This window comes from Zonotrichia albicollis, chromosome 8, assembly GCF_047830755.1.
Source record: "Zonotrichia albicollis isolate bZonAlb1 chromosome 8, bZonAlb1.hap1, whole genome shotgun sequence".
Lineage (NCBI taxonomy): Eukaryota > Metazoa > Chordata > Aves > Passeriformes > Passerellidae > Zonotrichia > Zonotrichia albicollis.
Window position 1 is genome coordinate 9,616,447 of NC_133826.1, and position 25,739 is coordinate 9,642,185.

The 25,739-nt window shown below is 39.5% G+C and overlaps 1 protein-coding gene across 4 annotated transcripts in view; it reads right to left on the minus strand.

Moving 5' to 3' along the window:
- The window catches only part of MAST2 (microtubule associated serine/threonine kinase 2), a 186,871-nt gene extending 161,132 nt beyond the window's left edge, over positions 1-25,739 (minus strand). For 3 of the 4 annotated variants that reach the window (XM_074545874.1, XM_074545875.1, XM_026790387.2), the window contains exons 1-3: positions 25,336-25,739; positions 5,101-5,248; positions 1,695-1,837 (exon numbers count right to left, since the gene is read on the minus strand). In XM_074545874.1, the coding sequence (XP_074401975.1) occupies positions 1,695-1,837; positions 5,101-5,248; positions 25,336-25,503 (459 nt within the window). In that variant the 5' untranslated portion in view covers positions 25,504-25,739. The remainder of the gene's footprint in view (positions 1-1,694; positions 1,838-5,100; positions 5,249-25,335) is intronic. The other variant, XM_014263796.3, reaches the window with a different exon arrangement.

Sequence of the window (25,739 nt, forward strand, 5' to 3'; positions counted from 1 at the left end):
TGCAACTGTAATGAAACATACAGCCCATCATAGAATACACAGAGATAGGAAAGTGACCATATTGTTCAACACCTTAACACCATCACAGAGGAACAAAACCTGGATTCAGAGATTAATTAATTTCTCTGCCTTATTTAGGAAACAGAGAAATTTAAATTATTTTAAAATAACTCATTGGCATTGTGTTTCAGATCAGAACATTTGATAGACAGCACAAACACTGCCTTGACAAACTGAAAACACAGGATATAATATGAGTAATATGCAGAATTGTAACATGCAAACATCTGCAGCTTGCTGAGCTGTACACAGCTGTTAAGCAACAGCCTAGTACTCCAAATTAAATATCTGAGAATTAGTGCTTTGTTTTAAAGCACAGTTATTTTCATTAACCTAAGCTAGGAAGCTTCAAGGCATTTATCTGCCTCTAGAGAACAGGCCTGTGTTTTAACATATTACTTTTTCTAATCCCTCTCAGATAAATACTTATAGCCAAGTTCATGTGAGCATTCTCCCTTTCTGTTGCCACTGAATTTAGAGCCATTGGTGAGAGCATAAATTTAAGGCAAACACTGAACAGGCACCAAATTAAGACACAACACAATTAAACCAAATCAGAAGAATTTCAATATAGTAACAAGTCTGAAAATGTCAAGACCACAATTACTTCATTGTGAAATCAAAATTTGTTGTAACACAAAAGTGTGACTTTTTGAACCTTAAAGATTTAAGTTTCCTTTCATAACCCGGTGGTGCCAAACTGTCTAGGAACTCCCAAAAAATTCTCAGGGCTTTATCCAGAATTTAAAAAAAGAATTAACTTAAGGGGTCATTGCATCTAAGCAGTCTTACAATAAAACATAAATTTACCCAGTTATTTGCAGCACTATAAGTAGCACACACCAAAATTCCTCACTTGTGTAAAACGTGTTATACAAATAGCACATAGTTGTTCAGCAAAAAAAAATTCAACTTTGGCTTTAATCTACTACTTACCAACAATTTCTGTTGCATATATGCCTGCTCACAAGTAACTGTCTTTTTCTACCCTTGGATTTTTCTTGTCCTCACATGTCACTGATTTTAGAATTTTATAGATAATAAGAAAAATTTACAAACAAAACCTGTGTTCCTTTTTGTGTGCAGTTCAGAGTTGACTGTAGCCACCTGAGTGTGTTTCCCCATACAGAACACTCTTTTCTTAGAAAATGTTAATTTAGCAGATGCAACATTCCTTGAAAATATTTTCCCAAAAGTTTTTTACCAAAACCTCTTGACAGAAACCACGAAGAAGAACATGTATCAATTTCAGCTCTTCAATTACTTGGACATAAGAGTTATCCCTTTCAGATTCATCCCCCCAGCTATTCCCTAGAAAAGCAGGCAGAGGCAGATATTCAGAAAGCTGCCTCCCAATTAAACTTGTTTGAAATGGTTGGGTTACCATGCTCATATCTCCTAGACTTCCAATGATATAATGATTCTTCAACACACATCTTCTCCTACTTTCTGTCTAAAGCAGGATGAACACATTCTCTTCCTGGCTCACCCTGTAGCCTAAAAAGTCCCACAGGAACAAAATGCTGCTTTCACTGAGCAGGAACAGGGGAAACAAGGTAAAAACTAAAGCACAGGATCCCATGACTTTTTATAACCCAAAAGCACCATGAGTATTCATTCCCAGAGGCACTCACCAAACCAGCAGTAAGGGAGGGAGCAGATTGTCCCAGAGACTGATTTCTCATGCGGACCAGGTTGGAGGTATCTCCAGGAGGCTGCCACAGCGTCTGCCCCACTCCACTGTGGACACTATTTGATAAGGGAAGTAGCTGTTTTCCTTTAAAAATAAAATCAAAATACCATCAGCTTGTTTCTAAACAAGTCTGCAAGTTCAAAGTACAAAGCTGAGAACAAATACTGCATGGGAAGAAAAAGAAATTATTAAAAAAAGCAATTTCAAGATTTTGGTAGGTTGAAATTTGTAAGAGCACCTTACCTGTAAATTCATTATGCTTGATAACTAACAATTTCCAAAAAAATCTACTTTACATTGTGAGATAATGGGGAAATCCAAACACCTTGTAAAAACAAACTGCTATCACTTTATACGTTTCCATATTCCACTCACTTTAAAAAGGAAACATTATATGCCCAAAAAGAAGGCAAAACCTCCTTAGTATAATTTTAAAATTTCTTCTGAAAATGGATTCCTAATTGTAAAATATTGTCTCCTCTAAGTAGCTTGGTCATGTAGACATCCCCACCTCCTCCTACCACTGGAACACTGAGCACTGCATTTCACACAGCTGTAACATAATACAGTGTATGTTTAAATATTGTCTTGCTTTGAACAATGGATGGATATTTTTTGCTCAACACTGATTTTCTAGTCAATGCAACGCTCGTTTTTGAAAAATGTCAAGCAGTAAATTTCCACAATGAGAAAGAACCAAAGTCAAAGTAGGTCATATTTTGACTCCACAGAGCTTGACAGCTTCCTTTTATGTACAATGTCATCCACAAAGAAAAAAGAGAAGATATTTCTGTGGTTAAAAACACATAAGTGAAGAAGTCTGTGAATCTGGGTTCAGTTATTAGCTTCCACATGACTTACTTTGTAAGTTTGGTCAGCCAAGCCCTGTACTGCAATTTCCCCATTGCAAAATGGAAGTGGATAATACCTCTGTTCCTTAAAATTAGGACTATGGGACTAAATAACACACCCTCTTCCAACCATAGTAAAGATTCTTGCATTCAATGGATTACTACATGCTCAGGAATCACAGAGGACTGAGACATTTATTGCAGTAAGTAGCAGGAAGGCTACACCTTTAATCACAAATATGCTGCAGAAAGACTTGTTCTCTCAGAGGCGGAAAGGTGTTTACAAATTCAACTGCACCTCAGAATTAAATGTGAATTATTACATTCATTCCATAACAGTGGCTGCAATATTTGGAAGGCTGCCACATAATGTGACCAGCCATGATGCTGGGGAAAGGTGTGGAGTGGAAGTGGTGTGGTTTTTTTCTTTTTTAAACTTGTTAAGATTGATTTTCTGTGATAGTTACAGGCAATGGGCCAAGTATACACCAACAGAATGAGTCAAAGTGTGTGAGAGATGAGCAGGCCCAACTTTGTCAAGCAAACAGAGACACAACATATTAGCACCCTCTTCCTGGTCCCACTCAAGCTGCTTACAGCTGTGGCCATGATTTTCATGGCTTGATCATTTTCAAGATAATGTATAAATACAACAACTCATCAGCAGAGATCTAAAACCACACAAATGTACATTGCTATATTTATCCCTATACAGCACTAACAAAGATATCCTGTAATAGCAAGTCAAATAATATAATTATCCAGCAGTCTAAAATACCCATGCTTGAGGACAAGAACAATTTTATTTAAATCTCTATAAGATATGGTTATCAATATCTCCTTTTGTTCCACAAAACATGAATCCAGAAGGGTAGAATTCCATCAAGAGTCAAATCCCAGCCAATCAGTCATCTGCATTCTTCAAACTTATTTGATTCTGTGACAAAAAATTAGCAGGAATCATTTTAAGGATGGAACTTAAAGCTAAAGCCTTTCCCTGTCATGCCTCAAGTTCTACACACATTCCAAACACCTACACTGAAAATACACATCTAAACCTGTACATTTTCTCTACCCATTTGGTTCAGACTGATCTTTTTCAGGCTCTTTACCCCTTCCTGAATCAGGTATAGTAGACTGAAAAGTAATCAAGATGAACCAACAGGTTCTGGAGAATATAGAATTTCTTGTTCTGAAATTACAATCTCCAAACAGAAAAATTATTTTTAAAAGAGAACAGACAGTCCAGTTTTCCTGCTTCCTCCTATTTACTTTGCTTTCTTCTAGTCAAAGGGAAAAAAAAAGCTACAGTATTAACTTAGGCCACTGAAGTCAGTCAACAGCTGTGTGGTTCATAAAGTTCTGTTCTCCTCTAGTGATTAACCTACCTTGGAGAACAAACTTGCACATGTACAAAACATTATGAATGTTTCCATTTTTCAAAAACTATCCACTTACTACAAACAAAACACTAAGTCAAGGCCAAGCCAAAATAAAATACACATAATTTACTGCTTATTTATTTCTATTACACCTAACACCTCAAACATGAAAATATTTATCTTCCCTTGATAAAAGATGGATGTATTTTCACAATCATATAAATCAAAAAAAGTGGTTTCACCTTCTTCCTCTTTCTCTCCCACTGAGAATTTTCAACTCTCCCAGCTCTTGCACTAACATGCAAATAGGCAAGCAGCCTAATTAGGGAGGAAATGGGCTGCAACTTAACCCTACAGAATAACAGTGGCACTCGGGCATATCAGCTCTTTCATTCTAGACTGATCATGCAGCTCTCTGTGCTCTATTCCAGCACCACAGACTCTGATATCAGTTTTAAACAGTTGTGAAACCAGCCCCTAGCCCAGTAACAAAGACTTTGAAAAAAAAGAAAACTACTGAACTTGGTCCATTTTTGGCTAATTACTTGCCTATGCTTGCTCCAATGATTCTACAGCTGACAAACTAAATTCAATTACAAGGCTGAATATCACGTTCACAAGAAAAAACAAATTTTACATGAACTGAAAAAAACATTAAGTTAATAAGATTTTTTACTTTGAATGACAATTTCCTACAATGTTTTTGAAGTCAAAAAGAAACTAAATAGTAATTTAAACATGATATAAAAGTCAGTCTCCCAGTATGAAAAAAAAGGGCAAAGTGGGCAAGTTTACATTCAGTGCTGATGTTAAAAGGGGTAAGAATACACCAATGTGTCACCTAAAGTTCCACAACTCCATTCTTTAACTTTGCATATTAAACCCTGGTTTTTAACTTTTCACTCTGGACAATATAAAAAAACCTCACGCTCAGTCCAGGCTTTTCCACTCTTCCCTACTGATATTTCTTTTTGCATCTTTCTCTTACATCAAATTTTGTATGCCCTGCCAACAAGAGGTCACCTTACCAGTATCTCTTATTATGACTGTTATGCCAACAATGCTGAATTTTCTTTAATACTAACCAAGTGTCATACTCTACAAAATGGCATACCTGACAAAGAACTTGCCAAGCTACCTCTTCGTAGCTTGCAGTCATCTTGACTTAGCTGACGGTGGAGCTTGGTTTTGCCAGCAGATGAAAAGATGTCAGGATTGCTGAGCTTCCTGCAACGCAGTGGAGTGGACTCTGTTATCATCTCCTGGAGAGAGAAAAACATGCAAAACTTTGTTAATGCCAGCCAAGGATCCCCTGTCTGAAACATGCAATCTCCAAAGCATAAAGGAGACTGTTCAAAAAAATACAAAGATACACACGCCACTAAAAAAAAAAAAAAAAAAAAAAAAAACCAACAACATTTAACATCCCCCTCTTTGGTGCCCCATAGCTGCACAGAAAGCACATCACAAGGTCCCTGTCAACTCTGGTCCTTGAACACCACTGCTGCAAGAAATGCCATTAATAATAGTCAGAAAAACACAATTATGCTACAGCAGTTCTTTTCTCTTACAGTATTTAGGACAAAATGGCAATGAAAAACAAGCTCAGCTTTGATTAAAGCTATTTCCTGCTAAAGCAAAAGTACTTTCTCCAATCTTCTTCAATCTTTCTTCCATCCAGCCTATGAGTAACATACCTATACAGAAGCTGTTGCAATGTCTATTGCAACCCAAAACTGCTATTATAAGTTATAGCTCTACGAAGACCATATGCATAACCAAATAATAACTAGGATAAGGATCAGCCTTTGTGTCATGTCTTTGTTATTACTACAAACAAAATTAGACATGTATTTGTCAGAAACACTCCCACACATGTGAATTCCTTTCACAGCATACAGCAAGATTTCAGTCAAAACAGCGTAGGCAGAGCAGTGTCAAGCACAACCACTTGTGAGTGCTTTCCTCATGCTTTTCATTGTTCTGGAAGTGTCAAACTCTCATTCCACACCCAAAGGAGAACAACAAGCTTCGCTATCAGATATGGATTTGAAGAGGTGACACTTTCCATTATAGCCCATATAGTTCAAGTTCTCCCTTCTCTGCAGTGTGAAACACTCCACTTGTTTTCATGGACTCCTCCATTTTATTTCAAATGCCTCTCATTAGCTATACAGCACTTCAGGCCATGCTCATCCTCATAAAAATCTCATCTGAGGCAGAAAAAAATAACTTTCCCTGCATGATACATGACCACATGATTTAACATAATTTTAAATTATGTTTAAATCAAAAACTAGTTTACCAGTTACAGTTTTTAATTAGAATTTGCAGATTCAAGTCAAACTCTATTTCTAAAGTCATTAATTCAAATCTATTCAGTCTACAGTGTTATGCCTCAAACTGTCAAATCCAGACCAGAAGCACACACTTTAAAAATCTCAAGGGGAAGAGAGGGGAGGGGAAGGAGATAAATAAAGTGGCTTTATATGAAAAATAAAAAAGATTTGGGATTTGAAATAGAATTCTCATTTAACTCTGAGTCACTCATTCACAACCTTTCTTAGACCCCATCTCCTTCTAATCATGAAATTTTTGGCACTTCATAATACTGAATAACTTTATTACTGTTTGAGGGACAGCAGTGCTTTGCTCCACATCAGCCTCAGTGGTGCAGGCTTTCCTGCAGACTTTCCCAGGCTGCTCTGGATAAAATTCAGACTTTCAGTCTCCATAGGGTCTACAGCAGATCACAGGGACAGCTGGGTACCAGAGCAGGTCAGGTCACCCAGTCCATACAGCTGCAAGCAGTTGTGCTGGTGCAAGAGTGGGGGAAATGGAGAAAACTGCTCAGCTGAAAAACTGTTTCAATCTTATGGTTCCTTGTGCACATCTTGGAGCAAAGAGCATCGCATTTTCATTTGTCTCTGACCTTCCCCACAAAGGTACTGAAGTCCTTCATTTGCAGCAGCCTGTACTCTTCTCCTTTTCTGTCATTTGGAGAGCTGAAAAGGCATTTACCTGTCTTTCTCTCTGTACTTGGGAGTAAGCTAGATAATATTAAATTGCAGCATTAGCAGTGCCCCAGCACAGGGGACTCTGAAAGCTGCAGAGGCCAAGGGCAGAGAGTCTGCTGTTTCTATTTAGGATGGAAGAACATGGTTATATTTGCGTATATTACTGTAAGTAGACACACAGAAACATGCACACACTTTTAATAAGGACTGTCCTACACCTATAGGGCCTGAAATCTGGCACATGTTTACCATCTGTGACACTGAAATTAGCATGCCTCAAAAACAAAAAACAAAAAATGAACATGGGCACTCCAGCTTACAAACAAATTACTTAAGAACTTCATCCAGCTTACACTCTCACACTCCTTATGCTTCAATTCCAAATATTCCCAGCATCCTTCAGTATCCAGCTACTTCCCTGAAATTAACCATGTGTTGAAAGGCCCCGTGCACATCAGCAGCAGTTAAAATTAAAATGTCAAAGACTAACTTAAAGTGAAGTGTTCTAACTGGGACTTCTTTCTTCAAAGTTTTGGGGGTGTTTGTTGGTGTTTTGGAGGTTTCGTTTGCTTTGTTGTTCTGGTTTTTCCCCTGCAGGTGCACATTCACCTCCCTTTCAACACACAAACACAAACACACACACAAACCGCTCACCAATCATTCTCAGTGAGCTGCAACTAAATAAGAACATTCTTCAGCTTGGGACACCAGGTAAGGAAAGGCACTGAAGGCAGAAATAAAAGTGCTCTAAGTCATGTTACAAGCTTCTGTGTTTTACATTTCTCTTTCCCCACAACATGCAGACAATGCTAACCAGGCAAGGAATGTGCCCACTTCCCTACCCTTCCCCTTTTCCCTCTATGCAGTCTCCTTTTATTGGCAAAAATAATTACAAATTCTCAATGTGTCTTCTTGAGTTATAGTACACAAATCCTGTAGCTCTGATAATATCTAAATCAAAAGGTCCCCAGCTGAAGGGCACACCTACTCCTAGCACAGCATCTGATCAGCTCCAGCACCCTGCCCACACACACCTTTGAGGTCAGCCCAGCGGCATAAGCTACTTCTCAAAAAGCCATTCCCTGTGACAGCTGTCCCCAGGTTCAGCTTTCCACCAAAACTACTACAGAGATAAGAAAGGAATAGTAGAAAGGTAAATACAGCTTCCCTCGCTCACCAAAGAACCCAGGGTGTCTTCTAGAAATGAAGGATTTGGTACATATTACATATGGAAACCTCTTCATGAACCGTTTTCTTGTTAAGCACATTAAACACTTGGGCAATGTTCAGAAGACTTTGTCTTCTGAGTTAAATGTCTGGAAGAAAAGACTTCCAATCAAATTCTGCAGGTTAATATACTGTTAAAGTCACTTTTCAAATAGATATTTTAAAGGTTTTTTAAAAGTGCACTGTTCTGAGACATCCTATTATGTTTTAAAAAATGCTAAGTGCAACACAGCCAATTTAAAATTTCATTTTCTAAGAGCTGTGTCCATATTGTGTCAGAAAAACAATGAAGAGGGAAAGTTTTAACTTGATAACAATAGAGCTGTCTTCCATAAGACTGCAATTTACTTCACTCATCCATCAAAGCCCTGCTTTGATATTGCAGATCACAGATGAACTGCATGAAAATAGCAGTAGATTACATTACCACTCTCAAACAAGGAAGGAAAAAACTAGAGGAAAAGATCTTTCCTTGTCCTTGCCCCAAAGCAATACCTACAAAGAACACAAAAATCTTACACAACATTCCAAATTGATGAATAAAGAAACTCTTTGCAGTGGTAGAGCAAAATTTTACTTATATGCTTTCAAACTAGTAAATGAATCTATCAGAGCAAGTGGTTGAAGAATAGATTAGATAGAACAAACTGCCATAATTTTAAAGACTCCACTTCCACTTTTCAAAAGAAAACAATTTTACAGCCCTAAAGATGAAAGCATTAGTAAGCACGTAACACTTTGCCCACACCGTGTGAAAATGACTGTGAGCCTCTCTCCATTCATTTCTTTTCAAAGGCGATAAAGAACTTCATTTACTTTGGGCTTGTGGCTTTTGCCACAAGCTAAAAATCAGGTTCAAACAGCCAGCTGATTCCTGCAAAGCTTAGGGCTGAAGATAAAAGCATCACATAATCTTGATTTGCTAGGCAAAGATTATTGCTATCACTCCCTACAAAGGTACACAAAAGTTTGCTCACATAACTTGAAATAGCAGGATGTGAAGAAGAATGGGCAAAGCTTTTCCTGGCTATCAAGAGGCTCTGAATTTCTCAGCTCAGTCACTCACCACACTTGCACAGAAAAAGCACTAAAGGAGTTCTGATACTGGAATAAGTCTGTTCCTCACATTGGGGTTATCACACACAGCTGGATGGCAGAACTAGATTGTCACAGGGGATGCAGACAAAAGACAAGGAGCCAAAAGTGCTTCTCAATTTGCCTGATCACTACAACCCCTGTTAAAAACCTGATCTGGTAATTTTAGAATACAGCTACAAGGATCCTCCTCAGCCCTCACTGCACAGGAAGAGTTCCAAGCAATTAAAGCAGGATATAAAAGAACAAGCACTAAACCACTGCAAGGGCTGTCAGAAGCTCTTTTGTTTAACCATTGTTCATTTAATGGTGCTGCAAGAGAGCAGCACAGGTCTTTAATCTCCAAAAGGCAGGTGAATACTGCAAGTGTGGATTTGTTTTGCTTGACTGCCAGGTGAAGCATCACACAGTCAGCAAGACTCATACATCAGCATCAGACCAAAGCTGGGATGAAACTTCTCAAGCCCTGTTTTTATGGCCTATATTTAAGAAGTAACAGATCATGCAAAGGGCACTTCCTCGCATGTAACTGTGGTGTAATTAAATCAAACACAAACTGCCTCACAATCTCTACAACAAGCAAAAGCACCCAATTGTGACTGACAAATATTCAAGTCTGCAGGTCAAAATATTTTAAACTATTAGCCAGGGGGTGGAGAATCTACACAAAAGTTTTCCATGAACAGGAAATCCATTAGTAAGAAAAATGAGAAGCCTTTTTTATGAAGCCTAATGAGCATAACAACCTTAGGTCATCTGGAAGTGAATCCTAGCAAACTGTTGGAAGGAAGAATGAAAATTTAGCTACAATAAACTGGCCAAGAATTCACTCTTATTAGCCCATCTTGTAAGGATTATAACCAATGAGTAATGTATCTTGAGGGAAACTTAATACTTTCTGAATATTTTGAAAGCACCAAAAATAGTCAACATTGAAAGCTGCATTTTCTATTTTTTAACACAGTACTGTTTGTCCTTTAAAAGATAAAAGCTTATTGTGTCAGGGCTGTGTGCACATCTGAGAAGCATTCTTTTTCCTCTCAGCCTTTCCTCATCACTTTATATCATCTGTGTGCATACCCTTAATGAAAGATAAATCTGATCCTGTCATTAGGCCTGCTCTAATATACTCTAAAATACACTGAAAATTAAAGGCCTGGACAACAGATTACAGAACAAATATCTATCTGTATAAGTAGCAATTAGTGCAATGGAACCATAGTATTTATGCTTTAGTATTTAGCACTGAAATTTGCCTTAACTTTCTAGTCTGGGCATTACACATTGAGAGGAGAGGGCCAGCAGCTTACTAGGAAGCTGGGGTGAGCCCACATGTGACCAAAATTATAGGCTAAATAAGAATTTGCAACTAAGTTTCTTTTTAACTGTATCTGCTTAACTCATGTACTTGCCAGCAGCACCCTGAAAAATGTCAGAGACAGCAGAATCAAGGAAAATTACAGTAAATCAACATAGACTCTTAGGGGCTATAATATATTGGTTTACAACATCAACAACAGAGAAAAGCTTTACAGAATGTATTGCATTATATAAAAGGGTCAGTATTTAAAGGCAGAAAGAGCTCTACACTATTTTTCTCTGTAGTAGATTTATTCAAAGAACTTTGCAATAAATTCCAACATTCCTACAACAGTAAATACATAAACTGAACTTAGTGTCAATATTAAGTTTGCAAAAGGATTGCAAAGCCAAGTGTTATTTGCCACAGCGATGTTTTGAACACATCATGCACACATTTACCATTCTGAATACCTACAGCTTCCTCTGCACACCCATCCGCAGTTATATCACAGATGACAGAAAAGTTACAAACTCAAAATTTCATGTTAAAAAAAATCCCAGCACGAAAACCAAACAAACAAGAAAAATAAATGAAAGTTCCCTAAAAGACCCAGTATCAGAAGCCCATACTATCAGATACACCCTCCTTATCTTGTTCTTCAATGAGATTTCTTTTCTTGTTAACTCTTCAGGAGTTACATGGCATGTTTGATTAGAACAAATGAATTAGATTTAATGTTTCATCAGGGAAGTCAGTGCTGTTAACTCTGTTGTGAAGTGTCCCAGCTGCAGGATGACATGAAAAAGCTTTTTAAAAAGAAAAGGTAAATATTTATAACTATGTACACTATTAGCCCCTTTATGAGGCCTATTGAAATACAGAATTGTTTTATTCCTAATGGAACCACAGTCTAAAAAAGAAGGTAATTGACGAATAAATTATATCAGCTTGAATGTTTGGTCCTTACATGAAAACACAAATGGGTTAAACAAAGTTTTCAACCCTATTCAAGATCTCCTCAACAGCCAAAAGAGAAGAGTAATTGTTGAATTCAGCTCGTAAATGCCTAAAGCCAAATGAATTTCATCAAGGGAAGAAAAAGAAACAGAGCCTCTAAAGTCTGTATCAGACTTCACAGAGGCTCAAAGACACCACTATCAATCTATCAAGACTCCAAACCCCACACCAGGCTCAGTAGCTGCACTCACAACAAAACCAGTCTGAACAAAGACACGGAGCATTAAAGGCCACCTCATTCCTTTATCATTGCTCCTCTAGCATGAGTATTGCAAACATTAAAAGGTTGTATTGAGCAGGGAAATTAACTCCTGGCCAGATAAAACAAAACAACTCTATCATTCATCGTCCTTACTCAAATGCTGTAAGGATTAAAAGAAATATGACCCCCACCAAAAACTGGATTTGTAATAAAATTGGATTTTATAAGACATCAAAACACCTTTTTTCTGAATATTTTCTTTCAATAGACTCAAAAGATGTGCCAAGCATGTGATGAGTCCCAGCATCACTGACTAGGATAACTTCAAGTTCTCTTTAGCATCCTGTGTGTTATCAAATTTATCTCATTTATCTTCCCTATTCTTGTCAATGAGGTTTTACATGGTTAAATAGAGGTGCATGTTTAGATCTGCTGAAGACCCTAATCCACAGTATCAGCAAGCCAAACTTTTCTGGTGTGTCAGTTCCTCACAGGTTTATTCAGATATTTATTACACAGAAAACACTGAATTTAAACCCCTGTTACACACCTAGGCTGTGGGTCAGACTAGAATGGGAACTGCTCGTGGAGCCAGAGCAGGAACAGCTGCACTTTCATCTGTGCAGGCAAAGAAACCTGTGATTTCCTATTGGCTATAAAAAGGAGACTTACCAGAGGATTCTGCAGGGCACCTTCATTCCCTGCAACTCTGATGGCTCACTTTAGAGCTTTCAGATCTCCAACTATATTGATTTTTGTGCACCTGACATTGTCTCACTGTCTCGTTCACAGGGAAAGAACAAATCAACATAAAATACCCACCTATACCTGTGTAAACACTGTTTAATGCCCAGTAAAACGTTACAAGCCAATTAATTTTTATTTGGAATGTCAAACTCCCTGTTTTTTTAGGAACAGAGATGAACAAAACCTAATGGTAAGTTTTAAGTTCATTGAATTTACACAAACAAACAATTGCTTCATAGCAATAGAACCAGGAAGGAAGTTTTATCTGATTTTATATATTTCAGACAGGAACTTCCAGGTTGAGTTGGAAAACCTAAGAGGTGTTATCTGTATTCATATTTGATTCCTGACCCAAAACAATATAGTTTTCCATGTCTAAGGCACAAATAAAATACATTTTAAAATAAAATAGTAGCTGAAAATACAAAGTTTGACAAGTGAACAATAACAGTGTAGTAAAATGTGTGTGCTGTATAAAAATTACTTATTTACTAATAATACAGAGTTCTAATCTCATTTTGCAAAAAGCAATTTCCAAAGAAAAATGTTAAGGTGCATTAAGTTTGAAGTACAATCTCTAATGAAAGTATTGAGATATTGCCTTAAAATATGTCCCAAGACTAAGGGGACCAGAGGAAAGAAATCCATGCCCAACTGCTATTCCAAGGCTTATTTCAAATGAAGCTGCTTACAAAGAAAATTTTAAAAATAACTCATAAATTGAACTTTGGTGGAGAAGCACTGAGGTGAGCTCAAGGGGGTTTTCTAATCAGACATTGAATGGCTACTTACAGATGGGTAATACAATTTTAAGACTTGATCATAACTGTTAAAGCTCACTTGAATAACAAATATTGCACAAAGCAAGGTATGAAACCAGAAAACACAACAGGAATCCACTTTAGCAACCCTATTTTTTTTGCCCAGGATTATTTTATGGATCATAGATATGGCCTGAATAGTAGCAGTAGTGAAACCATCTGTAGCTAGACAGAGATTACTGGCAAAATAAAATATAACAAGAACCAGTGGACTGCTAAGAGTTAAAACACTATTTGTTCATATACATGACAAAGAGAGACCAAGATTCAATTTAATCTGGTGTTATCATCACTGAGGAGGATTTCTATTTGGACCATGAAAAAAACTTGGTTTTTTGTGAAGTTCCAATTCTTTGGCATCAATATTTTTGTTTCCATAAAACATCTGCAACCTTCTCACTTCCTACCACAAATGAGATAAGCACATCGATTCAGAGCCAAAAATAAGAAGCACTTGTGTGTGGTTTTTCCTGAGAACAAATTTTCCCTGAGATTCAACAGCAGATCTGCATGTACAGAACAGGGGAAAAAATTACCAATTTATTATAAAACTGTGACTAAAACTACCAGTGGCTTTAGACCTAAACAAAACTAAGCCAACCCTTGGACACACAATAAGTGCTTAGTCCTTAGCTTCTCGTCACAGACCCCATTAAATGGCAAAGATAAGCTAATTCACAATTCTTATCAATGTCTGCACAAAGAAATGGAAACTCTATAATCTGCACAAAAGCTTCTCCTCACCAAGCAGGGTAATACAGTTCCATCACAAAGGAACAGAAGGCAAAATTTGTTCAAGGACAAGACGTATTTCTTCTGCCTGAGAACAGAAACAATGCCCAGTGTTGGGTTTATGAACAGCACCGTGCCTTGAGCTTAAAGACTGGAGTCAGCAGACACTCCTGCTGAAGTGTCTGCTAAACTGGCAAAACAACCCTGGAAACAACCTCTGTCCTAAAACAGAGATTAATGTAAATGTAAAAGAATGTACAAATAATTAAATTAATGAATAATTTAGCTTTCAGGGTCATATTTTTGCCACCTTCATAGTGCACAGATGCAATTTAATAAAGACCTATTTGCTACTAATATGTCACTGGACCCACCTATGCCTGGATATTTAAATATCTAAATGCCTTCAGTCACCCCAGTAGCCAGACAACTCATTTATAAGCTTTTCTCTAAAACAGTGATTATAATTCATTCATTTGTTCTCTGATCTTCTGGTGCTGCCCAGAACACTTGACATCAGTTCTGACTTGATTCCTTCACTTCCTTCTAAAGGTCTTTATTAAGGCTCCATATTAAAATGTTATTTTGATGATAATAAAATGCTTGTAAATACACTAAATATCGTATGCTGTGATTTTAGCAACTAATAAACATGTTTTAATTACTAGGCATTCAATTTTTGAGATGATATTTCCTTGCTCTGGGACATTATAAAGGGTCCTTTACAATAAAACTGGAGTATGATACAGTCATGAGAGCTGCTGAGAGTCCTCAGTGAACAGAGGACACACAGCTACCAGATTAACAGAACAAACATCAAAGAAACATTGCTAGACATGAAATCATTTCACTATCAGTGCATTTTTTCCAAGTAGCACCCCACGCTGACATTGCACACTCTTGTTCAGTTTTGTCTTTTCCAGAGTTTAACACTTTGCTTGCATTAGTGAAGTTGTATTCTCTGAAAGCTGCATAGAAGACAAAGGTAGTTTTGTCATTTGTGTACTTGTTTCGTAATGACAAATGGTATTTTAAGAGTGCAGAGAAACACAGTTTGATCATTCTGAGCTGTATGCCCTTCAATGCAAAGAGAAGCAAATCTCTAGCTTAGTACCTGGGATACCTGGAAATCATAGAATAGTGTATTGGGATTGGTTAGGAGATCTTTAAAGATCATCTTGTTCCAGCCCCACTGCCATGGGCAAGGACACCTTTCACTATACCAGGTTGTTTCAAAGCCCCTCCAAGCTGCCCTTGAACCCCTGCAGACGTGGAGCACATCCCAACTCTCTAGGCAAACTCCTCCAGTGTATCACCACACTCTTGGTAAAAAATTCTTCTTATATCTAATCTAAATCAACCCTTCAGTTTAAAACCATTAGCCCTTGTCCTATCCCAAGAGGCCCCACCAAAAGAACTCCACATGCACATCCTGGAAACATGGACCTAGCCTCAAACCACTTGCAGAGTCTAACTCGGGTGTTTGTGCAATCCTTCTGCACGTGCATGACCCTGAGTGGGATGAAAACAGTCTGCAGAGGCAGCAGCACAAAGTTCCCATCATACACAGCAACAGAAAGGCATATAAGAAAACTAATGTATTAGAAAACTAGGTTTTTAAATCATTATTATCGAGCTGAAAACATGATAGCTGTATTTTTAAAGGATAAAAGGAAACCAAGTTTGAGCATCAGTTAATCAATCTGACAAGTACTGGATTTCATAGAAGTCTTCAAGCTTCCTGAAATGCAGCTGAAATGTTTTCTCAAGTTCTCATCCCACAGACTGAACCTCCCTCACTCCTTGGTGGATGTACCTTTTCCACTTAGCTTTGTTGTACTTTGTTAATCCAAACAAACAAAAGTGTCTCAAGTTTGGGTCTAACTGCACACATAATTTTAGTCTTTAGCAAAACTGCCTTCTGAATGCTGCAGGCCAGCATTTGTTTACTACTGTAACCTTTCTGTAGTGTCTCTTCCATCCTGAAAGACAATCTGCTCTGTGAACTCTTCCATCAAATCCCATAGGGGAAATTCAACAGGGATGGCAGGACCTACACAATCTATTATTGGTTTCCAATCCTGCTGTGCTAGGAGCTAACATATCCAAGTGATAAACACACTCAGTGTATTTCCAGCCAATTTCCACAAGACAGCTCACAGACACTGCAAGAAGTCAGGACCAGCTGAATGGGCCCCTTAGAAGCAAAAACTTCACTGGAAATCTGTCCTGAATGGATTGCTGGGTGTTTGGACAATGAGCAGATAATGGAAGGTACATTCTAAAAGTGCAATGAAAATCAGCTTCTTATTATAACTCTCGTTCAGTATTTTTAGCATTAGCTGAATTAGCTGATATGTTAAACACCTACAAGAGTTTCAGAACACAGCATGACTCAGTAAATGTCAAGACAAAAATTTGCCAAGTATCAATCAATTAACTAATCAACTTATTTTGGCTACAAACAGCTGAGAATGTTTATGGTGGATTATTTCTCACACCTTATAACAAAAAATCATTACAGAAAATCTTCCTATATAGACAGCTCATGAAGACTAAATCAGAAATTACATTTCAAAAATTCTTACACTCTCCAGAGCCCACCCTCAACAGTTCCATCTGCTTCTGGAAATTTAAACATGTACATGGAATGTTTTGAATTGCTGTCTTGCTTTTACATTCATAAAAATCCAGAGCAACTAAAAGGTTTTAAACATGTTTTATTGGTAAAAATGTTTACTACATGTATAACAAAAAGTGAAAATATTTATGATGCAAGTCCAATAGCATTCTTTCCTGAAAAGAAACACAGCATCATCCTGTTTTCCATGTACAGAATAGACTCCATTAACACTACACCAATTTCAAACAGAAAAAAAATCATAAGCTAGACTTCCAAATTATTGCAAGACCAAGCCATCAGTCTTGAACCCTCTTCCCTCACTGCACTGTAACATGTATTTATAACAGAACATTTGAAAATAACTTCTGACAGATTACTAGATTTGGGGTTCTTGGAACCTAACTGTAAGTTAAATAAAAACTCACAAAAGACACAGCTTAGAGGAAGAGCAAATTAAAAAGTTCTAAATCTGGTTTCAATGCAGTCTTTTGAGTGTTCATGCTTCTTCCTTCAAAGAGCAGCATTTTCACCAGGCTTCAAGCATCACTACAAAAATACACTAACCACAGCACATCATTATTTGCTGTGGAAATGAAATCACTGAGACTCTATATGACCTGTCCATTTATCTATTGTGGTTCTTGAGGAACAAAGTCTTGCTGATGGATAAAGCATTTTGGTTTAGTCTCAAACATTTCACCAGCCTGGTGGTCTTCAGTGCTTTGTTAGCTTCAGCTACTCAGCTTCCATGAATAGGAATTAAATACTTTTAAAAACTTTCATTTCAAATAAATGCCTATCATCATATCTTCAATAATCCATCGCCTTTCTTATAAGCACTAAAGCAATGTTGGCTTATGGCAGGCAGCATGGGCAATTAAAAATACCTATCAAAGCAAAATTAAGAACTGCCCCTTCTAAAGGCTCTTTAAGAACTACCTTGACAGGCAGGACAACATTTACACTCTGGGCTGCAAGAAGGCAGGTGAGCTTGCTCAAGAAGTCAACTGCTAGGTGTAAAGTCAATAACACATACCCATTCCTCCAACACAATAACACTTGGATATGCTACTTGGTTTCCCAAAGCATCCAGTCAGGAATATATCCAAAATCTTTGAGTGCTTTGCAGCTGCCTAATCCAAGCCTTGGACAGCACCCCACTGTTATCCTCAAGTGCTCTGTAACAAACAGTAAGTAGCAGCAGCTTCCCCCTTAAGGCTAATAATTATTCTAACGAAAAGCAGTGCCACACCAAACCCTAGCACTTCTGGAAGAATTCTCTTGGCTCCTTCACTTCTATTCTGCTTTTGGACAAGAAATGCAGCGTACTGTATCTTTCCACTGCCTGCTTAGCTATTCTAATATGCAAGATATGAAATTAATGTGGCTAATACAATATTTGCTCTTACTCTTCACTTGTGACAGGAAATCGAAATCTCACATGGGCAAGCTGAATCATCTAAGCTGCTGATGCAATGCCTCCTAAATATTGATTTACACAACAGAAATTTGTCCATTAATACTCAACTTTGAGAGAAGTGATGATTCCATTTTCTCAGGCCAGAGAAGTGCCATCAGCCCTCTGGTGCCACTTTGCTCTTACCCAACAAGCCCATTGCAGAACTGGTCACTTGACTCCACATGCCTTTTGTCTGCATCTGGATTTCTCTTTTGGCTCAGTTCTGTTATTATCTGATAAGTACATTACAGAATTGATCCCTTGATTCTATTTCCCTCTGCCTGCTTTTAGATGACTCTTTCCCTCAGTCACTTTTTCAGCACCTCATATTTTTAAATATTGGTATGAACACAGAAGTGAACCCAGAGTAAGAGCTCTCCTGGAGCTGCCATCTCTGTTTGATGAGGACACAGAAAGGCAAAACTGGGGCTAATGAAGAAGTCAGGCAGGAGCAGCTCTGGCATCAACAAGAATCAGTTTATGGCAGGCAGTGAGACACACCTATGGGGCACTGACAGGTTTGTTCTTTCTGGTTTCTTTTCCTGCCTCCTCAGAGAAAGGACCAAGAAGAAAACAAAGATAGAACATGTCACAAGAGAACATCTGATTCCTCCACAGCTACACCCTGGCCTCCTGACTACCTTCAGTTCTCCATAGAAAAGCTAATTAACTTCAGAAAATAATGTCTGAGGATTAGTAAGAATGCCTGCCATCCAACCATGCACCCTGGACTCTGGTTAACCATGTTAGAAGTTCCACAGGCTAGAATTGTGCTTTTTATTAAAAAACAGCACTTTTTTTTTGCTTTCTTCCTGCCATAAGAAAAAGAGCTAGACAGCAACAAAGGAAGATGAGAAAAGGAAGTTTGAGGTCTGCAAACAGTAACTGAGTTTTTACTGGAAAGTTACAATCACAACTTGCAATTCAGGAGTCTTTATCAATGTCCTCCTTAGGAAATTTCTTTAGCTCCCTTGACAAAACAGACACAGGTCAGAACTACCCTAAAATCAACCCTAAACAATTTCATGTAACGGGTGGTAATAAGCATTTATATAAACAGATGGTTCCTGATCTTCTAGAAGTTATCAGCACTCCATCCCTCCTTTAATAAAAGGAGCAATGATGTTTACAGAATATATTTGGCTATGATTAAGCTATGGTTGCTTTTATAGAATATGTAATGTGAATAGTACAAACTACACTAGATTGCAAATGCAATCTGCATGGCTAACAGTAAGTCCATTTGATTTGGTTTATGTGCTTGAATTTTGAAAACAAACCTTCATCTTCTTCAGATTAAGTTTCATCCCAGCCTGTAGGCTTTGACATGAAGTTATACAGAACAGCTCTGAGTGTTGTGAGCTGTTACCCACAGGGTCCATGACTGGGAGAGCTGCAACAGAGCTGTGATCAGCAACCTGAGAGTCAGAGCTGTAGAGAAAACTGAGAAGCAAAGTGCCAACTGAACTCCAAAAACTTTATTCTTCACTTGTCAATCAAAAGGGAAGACTCATGGTAGAAATAACCAAAGAACACCAAACTGTTCTGCAGTCTACATACAGAGCTCATCACAACAGGGGTACTGCTTTTACTAGCACTGATGTCACCTAGAGGGAAAAGAAAAGAAAACACTTAGTATATTTGAACTACTGAAGTTCTAATTAGGAAAAAAGAAAGATCTCTTCAGTTTCCAGGCTTGCCACGCAGCAAGAAAAGCATGGTAACAGCTTCTCTGCAGTTGTGGAGACAAAATAAATCTGAGTAGCACTCTGGGGTTTGGCCAGTTTCTCCCTGCTGGTCACTGACTGCTTTCCAAAAAAGAACAGGGTGAGAAGTCAGTGGAAAAGATCCTTTGCTATTCCTTCCAAGAAAAAAAAAAAAAAAAGAATCAAAATATAATGACAACATGAAAGGAGTAATAAGCTTTGTAACCTATCGTTTACAAGTAGTCTTAGACCAATGTGCATGATTTTACTCATAGATGGAGGAGAAATATCCACATATGCATAACGTTACAAAACCCTCTCTCATATGACACACCCAACTGTGGTAATGCAATCCCAAAAATTGCAAAAAGACAAGTATCCAAAAGTAGTGAAGGAAGAAGCTTGTCTGCAATCACACTACTCCAGGCTGCTGCCAGAGCATTACCTGGGTTTGGCAAACACTCCAAGAACAATCAAGAGGGAAATGCACACAGTTCTAGAAGCAAAAGAACTCAGTGTCTTCTGTTCCAACCAAAGCTCAATTTTACATTTCAAATACTTCTACATGGAAAAGAGATCAGATAGTAGAGAATTTTTACTGCCTGCACTAGCACAAGCATATTCCACAGCTGAAAGTTGGCCATTAGACAAAACAAGCGTTGAAGTAAAATGTCGTTTAGTTTTCTAACTGCAGGAATAATTAAACATTGGCAGAGCTTTCAGAAGAGGTGACAAACACACCATGATCTAATGCTAAGATAAGATCAGTTCCTAAGAGAGATGTTTCACTTTATCTTTCAGGAAAGCTCCACAGACAACACACTGAATAACCTCAGTGCTCCATTTTGGCTTTGGGACAGAAAGATCTAAAATGTTTCAAAAACAGGTGGGGAAAAAAAGGAATATTTTTTTTACTCTCAGAAAGTTTGTAGCACTACAGTTCCTAGAGACAGTTATTGTTAAATGAATTGATTGTAACTCAGCTTGTTAAAAGCTCAGGAAATACTTTGCAACCAAACATAAATGGGTGGCACATCTGGCCACCCACAGCAAGAGTGGGAAGCTTGTCGGAAGTGATGGGGTCTGTTTCTGTTCCCTCACCTTGTCACGTATCCAAGCAAGCACACTGGGTTGCACTCCCTACTTCCCTGCATGCCTTTAGAGCAGAAAATGTCATTCAGTGATGCCCAGTGTTGTCTATTTTTACTCTCTCTCAACCTCCATCCCACTAGACCTGCGACAATACTACAGTTTTCCTCACCTCTGTTTATCATCCCTCTGCTTTTAGAGGAAGACAGCATTTGGATTTGTTAGGGATACATTAGCTCTCACTCCTCATGGAAAAAACAACAAAGACATTCCATACAGACAAGTAAAAGCAAGCACCATGCATTTGCCCCATTCCAATGTTCTCCTAGATTTTAGCTGATTTCAGGGGTTTTCCTCAGGTGGATCCGGCCTACCTATTAAATAATGTCCACTCTTAATTGCCTCCTTTGGATCTTTTGCATCCCTTGGGGAAAAAAAATACAAAGTACAGGTATTACCTTGAGCATGAAGATCCACCTCTTGCAAAGCCTGAGTCAACACTCAATACCAGAGGACACAGCAAGTTGCTGTTTGCTACCCACCCCCTGGTCTTGTATAATTCCATCACAACCTCTACAGCCATCTCCTCTAGAAACTGAAGAATCCTTTCTATGGGGACTTTGTCTTCTACCTGAAGAAAAAATGCTAATAAAAGCAATTCTGACAAATATTGGCTATGATCCATGTCAAATCTTTCACTATAAATATCACTAAAACAAATTATGTCAGCATGATATGGAAAAAGCCTAGTGCTTGAAATGTGCCTCTGGATGAGGGTGACTGTCATTCATGAACAAAAATCACTTTCACCTCAACTTCCCAATTTTCTTCTTCAGTGCAGTCAGCAACCATACCATGATTAAACTGATTCTTTACTGAAATTCAAGTGGGCTGTGTTTGACAAAGATGCCCTCACTCAATGAAACTAAAATGTCACAGAGTAAGAAGGACAATTCAGTCATGAGTTAATGACTGATGAACTGGACGTAAGTTGGAGCAATTGGCCTTTTTCCCAAAAAAGAAGGATCACCACTGGAGTCTCACAAGGATCTCTCCTGGGGTCAACACCTTCCGTATTTTAAGGCAAAATCTAGCAAAGAAGTTTGACACTCATGAGACAGAGTTTGCTGACAATGCTTAAAGTTACTGAAGATTGCAAAAGCTAAGACCAAAGATCTGAAGAAGATTTTAATGATACTGTTTAAGTGGGCTGTAAAATAGCAAGTAGTTGTAAAATGATGCATAGTATTTAAAAAATATAAATAATAAATAATAAAACACAATCACAAGTTCTGAACTAGTTATTACCACTTAAAAGAGTGACTGGAGTTATCACAGTTCCACAGAAATGCCAACTCAATGCTTAAAGATTGTCTAGAAAAAGCATGCAAAAGATTAAAGAAGGAAATCTAATATGCTATGTAAGTTTACTGGGTGGCATATGCTGAAATACTGTAGCTGGTCCTGGTTATTGCAACCCAACCCTGTTCCTTGGATTCCTGTATCACTGTCTCCACTCAGAAACATTCCTGCAAAAGGTGCAAAGAAGACAGCAAGGAGAATGAAAGGGGTAACTTCTTTCTGAAGTGCCTCTGGAAAAGTCACAAGCAAGGGACGGTAAATACAAGAAAAAGTCATCAACCCATAAGGCGCACAGAATAACATGGATTCTCCTTTTCACTGTCTCTTCCAATACAAGAATGAACAAGCAAGGCATGAAACCAAGCAGGCAGAAAGTTTAAGAGCAAACAAAAATAAGTGTTTTTTCCACACAAAAAGTGTTTAAGCCCTACAACTCAGCCACAGGATGTTGTGGATGCTACAAGCATACATGGCTTCAAACACTTAATTGGACAAATTCATAGAAGAAAAAACCCACTGGGGGCTCTAAAAACAAATATCACCTCTGGTTCAGGAAACCTATGAGCCACAAATTACTGGAGGCTGGGAGAGGCATTTCCTCAATATACACTGTACTCTCCTCCAAGCATCTGTTCTTGGCAGCTGGGAGAGGCAGGACACTGGGCGAGAGGGATCTTTAATGTGCCCATTACAGCCATTCTTAATTCTTGCACAACGCAGGAGAAAGCGCAAACATTCATCGTGGGCACCGTCGGAACTGCGAGCACAGCAAAGGACCAGATTTTCAAAGGCCTTAAGGTCAGTACAGTGATTAACTGCTGCAGGCACAGCCTGATAAGGATTTTTTTCAACACTGGAGTAGCTCAGCCTCTCCCAGCCACAAACTTGTGCAAATGTATGGCAAACAAAGAGATGAGAATTTAATCCAGAATGGTTTGCTGCAGCTGTGCACACTGTTGCACTGGCACTGCTGAGGGCACATTACAGACTTGGGAACAACTGGGCTACTTAAATCAGAAGGGCCCCAAAGGAAACACTTGTCAAGCTACAAGATGGATCAGTGAAAATGGAGTGTCTCGCTGTCTTTTGCATCTCAGAAGGCCTTTTCTACCACACGCACACTACCAACTACCAACATTTAAATAAACGCTGAATTATTGCTATTCAAGACAGAAATGCTGTTTGTCACATTTGTCCAACACACCCATTTATTTGCAGCTGTTTACCACACTCACAAAACCTTAAATGAAAGGCAAAAGGGAAGAAGGGATGAGAGCTTCTTCTTAGAAGTTTGGGGAGTATCTCACGCATGGTTGAGTAGAAGCCTTCTTAACTTTAGCTGAAAAATTCCTCTTCCAACACACCGAATACCTGCCAGCACACAAACATCTGTTCTTACAAGTCACTCCAGGTCCTAGTCAGAGTGCCCAAGTTAAACACAAATTGACACTATTTCCCATTAAAAAGCCTGGTGCATCTCAAAAACTGACATTTCTGAATTTGCAGCCTTCCCTGGTTTGCAGCATTGGGGTTGTTTCAGTGAAACTGCCCAAGTGTTCAGTACATTATTCAAGATATAGCATGTTCTGTATGCAAGATCTGTACGTTTCACTCACACCACCAAGAATGGAAATCATTTCCTTCCATTTCCGTGTCAATATCATAAACATACATCAAAATAGTACAACAAACACCTTGCTGCTGCATTTGGTTGCTCTACAAATTTGCCCATTTCACAGACAGCTAGGAAGATACTGAGTGACCTCTTCTGATTTTAGATTTCTTTTCCCTGAATGAAGACTACAGTATTCCTTAGTTGTTTCAGGAAAGAATAAAGATCAAAAGCAGTAGCCCCTCTTAACCACCTGGCTTAACAAAGCACTAGAGAATAAAATGCTAGATGACTCCTCTTCAAGGGCCCAGTCTGATAAACCTGTATTCAAGAGATATCCACTAGTCAAAGCCAAAATCCAATGCCGCCATAACTGAAGGCAATGTAACACAGCTTTTCTAGGGAAAAAAACCCTTTTTTAAAGAGCATAAAGCTGTGCATCTGGAACAATGATGTAAATTTAAAACACCTTTTTGACAAAGAACCTAGGTTTTCTCTTTGCTCCAAAAAATGGCAAAACACGGCAATGAATTAGTGCATCCCAGGAATCTTCATACTTGTGATACTTTCTCCTTCTTGTCAAATAAACAAAAAAATAGCATTAGTTGTCACCTACATTTTTCCACTGCAAAGTGTCACCTCCCATTTTTATCTCTTGTAGAATTAGGACTACCAAACCAAAGTGTTGATGATCCTAAACTTGATTTAGTATCTGTTTGGTCTCTCGTCCTTGTAATCCTAAGCACCCATCAGTAGATCCTGTTTTTGTGGGTATGAAAGACACAAAAGTGGACATGCTGAACTTACACACGCTCACATGTAACAAGCCTGTGCATTTTCAAGTCTCTGCAAAGGTACGCTATGTTTCCTAAACAAACCACTCCTAGAATTAAGACCTAAAATGCTGGAAAACGCATCATAATTACCATCGCGATTGGGAGTGACCCACAGAGGGTTACTAGAAAGATGTACTCTGCGATTAGTAACACCAGCCAGCACACAGCACACACCCGGCTCCACTGCATCCTCCCCCGCCTTCCGCGGCACGCGGGCAGACTCCCGGCACCGCGGCTCCCGCAGCCCTCACTCACTCACGCCACGCCGTCAGCACCGGCACGGGCACGCCACCGCTCCACCCTCCGCCCTTCTGGGGGTATCTACCTGCGGGAGCGCCCGGAGCAAGCGAGGATGCTCGGGGGCTGCCGCCGCACCGGGCGCCGCCGCTGCCCCCGCCCCGCGCCCCCCGCCGCTCTGCCCCGCCGGAGCGCCGCGGTCCCGGCCCGCGCGGGGCGCGTCTCCATAACAACGGCGACCCCCGGCCCGCGCCCCGGCTTTACCCGTTCCGCCGCCCCCGCGGCCCGGGCATCCTCCGGCTCCTTCCTGCCGCCGCCCCCCAGCAGGGCGGCTCTGCGCTCCGCCGCGGTGCCGGACACCGCCCGCCCGGGCTCTCTCCGCGCCGGCGGCGGCGGCGCCGCTTTGTCCCCCCGAGAGCGGCCCTTCCTCATCGCGGCGGTGGCGGCTTCTTCTTCTTCTCCTCCCCTCCTCCTCCTGTCCTCAGCGGCGACGGCGGCACGGCCGGGGCCCCATGGCGGGCGGCGGTCACGGAGCGCCGGGGCGGCGGGGCGGCCGCGGGCACCTGCGCGCGGGGCGCGCGGGCGCGGACATGCCGCGCGCTCCCGCTCCCGCCGCCTGTCAGCGAGCGCGGCCGCCGCGGCACCGCCCCCTCCCGCCCCGCGCCCGC